This window comes from Furipterus horrens, unplaced genomic scaffold (assembly GCF_987537825.1).
Source record: "Furipterus horrens unplaced genomic scaffold, mFurHor1.1.pri manual_scaffold_4, whole genome shotgun sequence".
Lineage (NCBI taxonomy): Eukaryota > Metazoa > Chordata > Mammalia > Chiroptera > Furipteridae > Furipterus > Furipterus horrens.
This window is the reverse complement of record NW_028327174.1, coordinates 172,783,870-172,794,078: the sequence shown is the minus strand read 5'-3', so window position 1 is coordinate 172,794,078 and position 10,209 is coordinate 172,783,870. Positions and strand designations below refer to the sequence as shown.

General features: G+C 46.0%; 1 protein-coding gene across 1 annotated transcript; it reads left to right on the top strand.

Moving 5' to 3' along the window:
- Positions 1-231: 231 nt before the first annotated feature.
- CCL21 (C-C motif chemokine ligand 21) lies at positions 232-1,366 on the top strand. Its single transcript, XM_090275906.1, has 4 exons — positions 232-389; positions 491-611; positions 699-866; positions 944-1,366. Exons 1-4 carry the CDS (start codon positions 323-325, stop codon positions 975-977), a joined length of 390 nt encoding a protein of 129 aa, XP_090132032.1. The 5' UTR covers positions 232-322; the 3' UTR covers positions 978-1,366.
- Positions 1,367-10,209: the final 8,843 nt, after the last annotated feature.

The window sequence follows — 10,209 nt, the reverse complement described above, 5'->3', positions numbered from 1 at the left end:
ATATACAGGCATGACCCACGGACATGAACGAAGGGGGGGTGGGTCTGCTGGCAAGAAGGTGGGTACTGGGCAGAGAGGAACAAAGGGAAAAAACTTCCATAACTGTAACAGCATAATAATACGATACAATTTACAGAAACATATAACTATTCTTTTAAAGGGAAAAGGAGGGAATTTAGCAGGAGGGGAAGTGAAAGTCTCCGCCTACCTGCTACATAAATAAGCAACTGACCAGTCCCAGCCCACACACTCCAGAACCCCCAACTTGCAGCTGTCCACCTTATCTACAGTTCTACCCTCATACTCACCCTTTATCAGAGCCATGACTCAGTCACTGGCTCTGAGCATCCTTGTCCTGGTCCTGGCATTCTGCATTCCCTGGACCCAAGGTATCAAGAAGGGAGCTACTTAGGATGGGGGAAAGGGACTAGAGAAGCCTGGTTGAGAGCCTGTAAGTAGCCCCTAACTCCCTGTGAACTCCATCCTGCAGGCAGTGATGGAGGGGCACAGGACTGCTGCCTGAGCTATAGCATAAGGCGGATTCCCTACCTGCTTGTTCACAGCTACCGGAAGCAGGAGCCAAGCATGGACTGCCCCATCCCAGCTATTTTGTAAGTGAATGCAAGGGGGTGGGTTCGGCTTAGTGGGTTGGACATGGTCGACAAGACTAGGACAGGTTTGCTAATGCCCAACCCCAGGTTTTCACCTCGGAAGAGCTCTCTGCCAGAACTATGTGCAGACCCTAATGAGTTCTGGGTGCAGCGGCTGATGCAGCGTCTGGACAAGCCACCAGCCACACAGAAACCAGTTCAACGCTCTAAGGACAAGCCTAGGAAGAAGAGAAAGGGCTCCAAAGGCTCTAAGAGGTGAGAAAATGGGAGGGATGGGGGAGGGAAGGAAAGAGCCTCCATCAGTCCTTCAAACTCCTCTTCTACCCTTCCAGGACTGAACAGACGCAGACCCCAAAAAGGTCATAGCCCCATGACCAGCCTGGAGCCCAGGAGGCCCTCATCAGCTTCACCAGAGTTTGGAGCCCCAAACCAAGGGGCAAGAAGTGGTTTAGGAGAGAGAAAGGACTCAGGGGCCCCAAAGCAGTCCTTCCGCCCCCATACTGGCCTTGCTTCACCATTTCTCTTGCTTCAACCACTACTTCTGTATTTGTAGCCCCACCTGCATGGCTGAGCTGCTACACCAGGCCAGGCCCAGAGAGGCAGAGGAGGGAATGTGAGAGGAGGCAGCAGGACTGTCCCCTCTGAGGAAAAGTCACCCAGAACCCTGGACCTGACCTTGCTCCCCACTGCACCCCGCCTCTTCCTTTTAGATATGGTTTATACATAACTGAATAAAAAGCTGTTCTGGCCTCCTACCCAAGTATCTGTTCGGTGTGTTTGTGTCCATGGGGAAGCCAGTAACATTAAGGGGTAGGGTCCAGAGCTCAGGCTGGCAAATTCTATGTTTTTACTTACCCCAAGAGTTTCCTCCCCTTCCAGGTGCCCAGACCTGTGGACAGTAGATGGAAGTTGACAGGGAGGTTGGAACCTGGGCTGCTCCTGGTCTCTCTGAAATTTCTGCCAATAAAGAGATGGTGGACCCAGAGCACATCTTCTCCCCCGACTCCAATGGCTCTGCAGGGCTCTGAGACCCTGAAGAGATCCCTTCCCTGATTGTGTGCAGCATTCTCTCACTTGCAGCTGTACCAAAGACTGCTTCCCCCTTTCCTTGGGGCCTACTGAATACAAACCTCCAGGTACCTCTTTGGGGGTGGGTCCCAGGAAGGAGGCTGGAGCTTGGGCCTACCTGTAACACAGGAAAGCAGAAGTCTACTGAAACCTACCCTATGCAGAGTTCCAGCCCTGGGAGCCCTTTAGAGCCCACATTCCCTCCCAAAAACCCAAAAACCTAAAAGGACTTCCTCTGTCCCAATCAATAAAGCGGGGTCCCTGTCCTCTCCTCTTTGCTTATTGCAGCTGTGTGCTCTCTATTCCTATCTGGGCTTCTCGACTTCCTCAGCTTCCTTCCAATTGGGAAAGTGTCCTCCCCATCCCTTCTTTTGTCTTTTCTCCCCTTGCTGGGACCCAGGGTACCTTAACCTCTGGACATCAAGGACTAAGTCTCCTGTGGCAGGTATTTGGGATTCCAGAATTCAGATGTAAATCAGGCTCCTCACCTCTCCAAGAAGATGTCTACCTGGCTCTCTTCTACCTTTTCCTCCCCAGAGAAGAGATTCTCCTATTCTCCCTTCACCCTTAGGTAGGGAGAGGGAGGACCATCAGATGGGGTCAGGCCCTGTGGGAAAGAAGGAAACAGATCTTGAGATAGGGGCAAGAAGCTGGAGATGGCTGCCTCACCACCTTCTCCTTCCCCAGGAGACTGAGCATGCCACAACACTCACCACTTACAAAGTCTTTAAAGTGTTTTCTGCCTGCTCCTCTGGAGGCTGGTGAAGACAGGGGCTCTTCCCTGCCTATATCCTCATGTAGCAGGTGTGATCTTAGTCTATAAATGTAGATGGGCAAGAATTACTGCATTTTAAAATGTTCTTTCAAATGAACTTGATTCCTACTTCAAATCCCTGCACCAGAGTGCTGATGAGAAATTCAGCATCAGGCACTCTTGGGATCCCATCTGCCAAGGGCTATGCAAAACTCATAGAAATACCAAGGCACAAGGGAGGCTTCTTACCTGCCCCCTACCCTATCCTTTCATCGGACATCAATCTCACCAGTGAATGATGTGGCCCTTGTGATTCCAGCAGGTATGACTCTCTAGGTCCTGGAATCTCAAAAGCGTAGCTCTTTTTTTTTTTTAAACATGAAAATTCAGTTATGAAAACCTCTGGGCTCAGAACTGGTTTCCCCAGATACACCCCAGAGTCATCTATTCAGGTCCTGCAGTTTGCTTCATCACAGCCAGGGACTAGAACCCACTGCCCACGCTGACTGAACCTACATACCAATCCCCACCTCCCCCCACTACCCCCCGTCTTAAATATCTCTTTCAAAAACCCTCCTTGTCCCCAGCCCCTTCAGGCAATAACCTCTTTCCAGATTTGCTTTCAATTTTTAGGAAGGCAGAAGGGCCTTTGACATCAGGATGCCTTTACTCTCAGCCCTGCCAAAACCCTTGCTTGCTCTAAATAGAAAAGAAAAAGATAAGCAGGGGAAAAAAAAACACTTGTATTCACTAAATTATCCTGCTACCCTTGCATGCCTGGTATTTGCCTCAAGCCCTGCTCTGAGTAGGCATGCGGTATGTTATTTATTCTGTCAAATAATGAATAGTCCCTCTTGTCTGCCTTCATCTTTGACAATGTTGTCCTGTTCTTTCTTTTTTCTGTAAGATACATGATTTAAAAAAAAAAAAAATACATACTCATAGTTTAAAAATACTGCTCTGGCTGCTGTGGTTCAGTGGATTGAATGCTGGCCTGTGAACCAAAGGGTAACTGGTTCAATTCCCAGTCAGGGCACATGCCTGGGTTGTGGGCCAGGTCGTCAGTTGGGGCTGTGTGAGAGGCAACCACACATTGGTGTTTCTCTCTCTTTCTTTCCCCTTCCCTTCCCCTCTCTCTAAAAATAAATAAATAAAGTCTTAGAGATAATAATAAAAAATAATAAAAGGCTGAATAGTATCCATTTATTGCAACTTTTAACACGTAAGCTACTTCTTCGAGGACCTAGTGCCATACGTCTAAATGTTTTGCTCATACCTGTTTCTTTTTTTTTAATTTATTGATTTGAGAGAGAGAAGGAAACATCTATTTGTTGTTCCACTTTTTTAATTGTTCATTGGTTAATTCTTTTACGTGCCCTGATCAAAGAACCCGCCACCTTGGAGTATGGGGACAATGCTCCAACCAACTGAGCTATCTCTCCAGGGCTTATACCTCTGTTTCGTGATTTATCTATTTTAAACATTATCAGTTGACTGAACAGCATAAGAAATTGAAATTTAAATCTTTTACTGACCCTCCTCTCCTGTCACCCTACCCTGTAAATATAGTTATATCACTATATTTAGATCATGATCAAAAATTACATTATCATGACCATGTTAATGTTGTTCACTGTAGAGCAAAGTAGTGTACTATGCTTACTTTTCCTTTGTCACTCAGCTTTTTGTTTTTCTTAAAAGTTCTAACTATTCTTCCTTTAAAAAAAAAGAAAAACCCTCTATTCACCACTATCAAAGTCTTAGTATTTTTCAAATGCTTTATTATATTAGGGTTAAAGACTTAATGTTTAAAATACATGCAATAGAAGAAAATATAGTTATAGGTGAGTATATTTACAACCTTTGAGGTAGAAAAGAACTTCTTAAACAAGATGTAAAACCATAAAACATAAATTATAAGGGAAAAGATCAACACCATTAAATTCAAAGACAAGTAGGAGTTCAGGGTAAAGATGGAAAACTGAACACATACATTTATATTTTTGCCTTCCTGAGCCCCAATTAAAACTACAGTAATTGTTCTGATGTGTGTTTATAGACATAAACCCACAAGAACCCAAATGGGAAAAAAGATAAATCTAACTTTCCAGAAGACTGCTGCTTAGACAAGTAAATATTTCAGTAAAAGTAGGTATAAAGCAAAGCAAAAAAACAAAATTATAAAATCAGAGAACTTCCAATGTCTTGCTCATGCATACAATAAAAATATTTTATTGTATACTAGGCCAGTAGTGATCAACAGGAACACAATTAATGGCTTGTACTAGAAATATAAAGACAAAAGAAGAAAAACATTCTAAGGATTGATTAACCATCCCCCAAATTTACAAAATCTTCATCCCCCAAACATGAAAACTCTTTGTAATACCTGAATCCTGAATTTTCCTTTAACACTGATGTCAGGGCCAGAGACCCCATGTTGCCTGCCCTGGAACCTGACACCTGAGTCAGGCCTTGCAAAACAGGCTATGGCCAGTGGTCATTGTGTTTTTGGGAGCTGTGGCCTGCGGTCATGCAGGACCTGAGCCACCACCTGTGCTGAAACAAAGAGGGTCTGTGTCACTGGCCATGCACCAGATTACAAGGTTCCCCATTAACAGAGGCGATTAAGGCATAACCACCACATCCTGCTGAGAGCTAATTACACCCCCATTGCCCCTTCCCTTCTCCCTTAACCATTTACCGTAAGTCTCCTGACAGCCATCCCTAATCAGGGGACATTGTTCTTTCACAAACACCTATACCCTGGACTCTGGAGCTGACCAGCAGGGTGACCCATCCCCCTGAGGATTTGCTCCAAGCCCTTAAAAATCCCTCTATCCCTCCCCTTGGGGCTGTAGTCCGCTGAGACTCAGCCGCCTGCTTGAACATCCCTTACAAAGGCTTTGAACTGGTCCACCCAACTCCTGCCTTCTTCTGGGCACAAACCTAACAACTGAAGCATTTAATTGCTTTAATGAGACTGAGTCATCACTATCTTCTAAAAATAAGTTATCCTGAGGTCCATCCAGAAAATTACTAAAACCATGTTTTTAAATGATTTTACCATTATCTCTCCCATCAAATAACATATAAACACTTACGAAATTGTGGACCAGCTCCTTCTCACCAGTGTTGCTCCAGCATCGGAAGCCTCCTGCTTCCCCTGGTTCACTCACTCCTTCTTTGTGAATCCTTTCAAGGCCTCTTAGATACAAATGTAAAGGATGACTCAGGCTTAGATCTCCCAAAATTACAGATCAAAGAAACATCTTAATTTGAGTCATATGAAAGTGAACCTAATTCTAAACAAACTAAGCAACCAGATTTCTTAACATTCCGCCCACCCTCCATGATACCTGCACCACTATTTCATTCTTTACCCATCAATCCAGCCCTTTAGAGGGACAGGATCACCAAGGATAGTTAGCTATCTTCCTTTAAAAAAAGTAAAACTGGGGACGACATGGAACTTCCAGAACAGCACCACTGATACACTTGGTATCTTCTGCCTTGCTTTATGGCACAGGAAGGTCAGAGGGGTGGGGTCTATACTTGTGATTTATGAAAGCTCAAATTAATTTGTTGCCCAGCTTTATGTACCTTCGAAACATGTCTTCAGCTTCAGCTGACCTCTTTTATGAAGCTCTTTTCTTTCCCAGACATCCAGGTGTTATTTCTCCTTGTATTTTGGGACAAAGTGATGCTGTTTTGTTAAAAATCATCAGCGCTTCTGTCCTTTAGCCTCAATCATGACCAATGAATTATCATTTTTATGAAATGTTGAAATTGCCCACTTTCTTCTTCTGACGCCTATATTTGCGATTCTAGTGCTGTCTGCTCTAGAATTCCCCTACACAGACTGCATTATCTATGTGAAGAACCTGAAAACTTCGTTTTCTTCAAGACACTCATACCTCAGCTGGTGGCAAACCAAAACACCTGAGGGAAACTCTGCTGCCATGTTCTTGAAGACTTTTGCTTTAGAGTCACAGATTGCGCTAATAATAAATTTCAATCCAATATTAAGAGAATAACTGATCTCCTCTTCTGATGACCTGAGCAGCCAGCGCCAACTACGGTTCAGGATACAACCCAACCCCGCAGGATGTGACACAGTCCACTTCGCTGAGATTCTCATTGCCCTACTCCGCCACCAGGAGGCAGCACCATCGCTGCGGTCCTCTGTGGGCTAAACGCAAACAACGGGCTTTGCGACGAATTTTCTATTTCCTTCACCTTTCTGAGATCAATTTTTTGTTTGTTTATTTTGTCTGCATTTTACTTTTCTATATTTGTAGGATTTTATTTTCATTTGTCCTCAAATGTGCCTCATGCTAGGCCAAATGTCTAGTATTTTCCTGTGTCCATTGATGAACAGGACAAACTCAATTTTCCGCCTGTCTCCACGTAATCGTCCTGCGCTGAGCATCGCGCCAGGCACAGTCAGGATCTCAATAAACCTCCGTTGAATAAAGAAACCTTTTCTTAAGAGTTCACACCATAATTAAGTGGTTTTAGGAATCAATTGGGTGCTGGTTATTTATGCTGCGAAGGAAGTGCCGGAGGTGATGTGAGCTTCCTCTAGATTTAAGGCAAACATTTGTGCAAGTCTTCCTGTTGGGCGCCTTGGACTCAGGGTAACATGGCAATACTGTGGACGGGGAGGTAAATACTCGCGCACAAACACCAGCCTTCGCTACTAAGCCTGGGGAAACAGCTGCCGCGGGGTGCGGTCTCACGCACAGACCGAGTCTCCAGTCCGCACGTGGGGCCAGACCCTGGGCCTTGGTACCCGTAGCGGGGAAACCAGGGACTTTGGGCCAATATCCTTCCCAGATTCTCTGAGCAGCCCGCAGGATCAGGAACACAACCGGTTCCCGCTGGAGCAAGCCACCTACCCCGCCCACAGAGTGCCCCCTCCCCCAAACACACTGCAGAGCCAGAGCCCCATGCCTCTTAGAAGCCTTCTTTCATAAGCTGGGACGCCCTCTGTAGGCCTAGATTTCCTTCAAAGTCTTTTTTTTATGACGTTGATGAAGAAAAAAACCTGTTCCTGCTGGGACCACTGTCCGTGCGGAATTTGCACGTTCTCCCCATATCTGCGTGTGTTTTCTCAGGGTAACACGGTTTTTGCACCCCACATGCCAAATATGTGCAGATGAGATGAATTGGCTTGTCTAAATTGTTCCAGTCTCAGTGAGTGTAGGTGTGAGTGCACCCCGCAATGGAATGACACCCTGTCCAGGATGGGTTCCTGCCTTGCACCTGAGCTGACAGAGAGGTTCTGGACCCCTGCCACTGTGAACTGGAATAAGCAGGTTGGAAAATCATTATCTTACTTGTTTTTATTAACCTTTCTTAAATATATGTACAGCTCACATTTCTTTCAGTCTTTAATATTAGACATGTTTTGTGGTCTTGTTTAAAGTTCAGTGATGTTTTTGTGACTAGAAATATGCCCTGGGAACTTAACTCTTTTTTAATCTCAATTAGCCTATGGTAAAAATTGGTTTTGTTATACATTGTTTCACTGAGGTCAGTTTTCCAAAACCTATGGGCAATATTAAGTGAGGACTTATCGTACATGTCACACACATGCACATATATACAAACACACACAGGAGTGATAGGCATACCATCAGACGCAGCCCCATGGACACAATTCAGGATACAAACACAGAACACACATACTGAGCATCTAGTCTAAGTCCTCTCCCCACAACCATTTACTTGCCTGTACCCCAACCCCCGCCACAGACTTGGTTGATTTCCCAGACCCAGCTGCTCCCTCTCCTTCCCCAGTGCCTAAAGTGGCCCCCCTCCATGAGATCTCCCATCCCAGGAACACAAATATGGTCAGACCAGGGAGCCTGAAGTTGGGTTGGCTCCTGAAAGAGGGTGGGGAGATTTTTTCAGGACACCACAGAGGCCACTTGTCTGGGAAGAGGGTAAATTGGGTGACATATATAGCACATTGAGGGCTCTGAATATGTGGTCAGAAACGGTTTCAAACCCACCTTCTTGGACTCCAACTCTCCCACCCTCAGTGTACTGTTTAAACCAATGCCTAGGGAGTGGATGCCTTAAACCATCCACCCATGAGGCCTGTGTCAGTTTTCTTTTTGCCATGGTAGTGGGTATCAACAAAACACCCTGACGGATGGACTTCTGGTCAAGATGGCAGCATAGGTAAAGAAGGCTCACCTCCTCGCACAACCACATCAAAATTACAAATAAGTTATAGAACAACCATCACCCAGAACAGGCAGAAACTGAGTTGAATGGAAGTCTGACAACCATGGAATTAAACAAAACACATTCATCCAGACTGGTAGGGGGGTCACAGACATGAAATGGACTGGTCCCTCACCCACATGTGGTGGATAAAAATTCGGGAGAGATATCTCTGAGCAGGGAGTCCCAGCCCCACACCAGCCCCCCCAGCCCAGGGTACCAGTGCCAGGAAGATAAGTCCCCACAACTTCGGCTGCAGAAAACAGCAGGGCTTGAGTCAGTAGAAGAAACGTCTGGAGTCCCAAGCAGTTCTTCTTAAAGAACCCACACACGAACTTACTCAGACTCACTCCCTTTGAGCTCCAGCACCAGGGAAGTAGCTTGGAAGGCACCTGTGCCATACAGGGAGGAACTGAAGTATCTGGCATCAAGGTGAGAGCTGGGGGGCAGCTTTCTCCCAGACAAAAAGGCAGGCAGAGCCACAGAGCCAACAGGCAGGTGCTATATCTGAAACACCATCAACCTAGCTAACTCTGTTTGCCTAGCCTTGGAGATACCCAGAGGCTCCATCCCACCCACCCTATAGCTGTTAACAGTGGCTTTTCCATATCTATGGCTGGTCTTGGCTCAAACTTCAAAACTTCCCAAATTCTTTCAAACAAGCAACAGCTGGTGTCAGTGAGTCCCCAACCCCTTTACTCCTTGCTAAGTGGCCCCAGGCACAGCACTAGCAGCGGCCAGCCTAGATTCAGAGCTTGGCTTTGCCTGAGAATCTCCAAGCCCAGCACAAGTTGCAGCCACCTCAGATTGCTCTATAGCTCAGGCAGGGTGGCTCTGTGCACAACACAGGTAGGGGCTGACCTTGGCCCGCACTACCAGGGGAAATCCCAGGGCTTGCACACTAGTGGACAGCTACAGGCCATGTTGGAGCACCACTACCCTGCTTCTACACAGCTGACCCTCCACAGAAGGTGGAGGTTAGTGTCAGTGGTCACAGCCAATCCTTGCAGCTGACTGCCCTGGGTAAATCCCTCCCATTGATCTGCCAACAGCAACCAAGGCTCAACTACAAGAGGAGGGTGTTCTCAGCCAACAGGAAGGGCACACCTTGAGTACCCAGATTAGGTGATAGGAGAGGCTGTGCCACTGGACCCTACAGGACAACTGCTACATTAGGCCAAACTACCAAGACACAGTCAAAGCAGCTCTACCTAATACATAGAAACAAACACAGGGAGGCTGCCAAAACAAGGAGACAAAGAAACATGATCCAAATGAAAAAAAAACAGATCACAACTCCAGAAAAAAAAGATTAAGTGAAATAGAGATAGCCAACCTATCAGGTGTAGAGTTCAAAACACTGGTGATTATTAGGATGCTCAGAGAACTCACTTAGTGAAGCAAAAGCATAAGGGAAGAAATGAGGGCTACACTAAGTGAAATAAAGAAACATCTACAGGGAACCAACAGTGAAGAGAAGGAAGCCAGAATTCAAGTCAACAATTTGGAACATAAGGAAGAAATTAACTTTCAGCCATA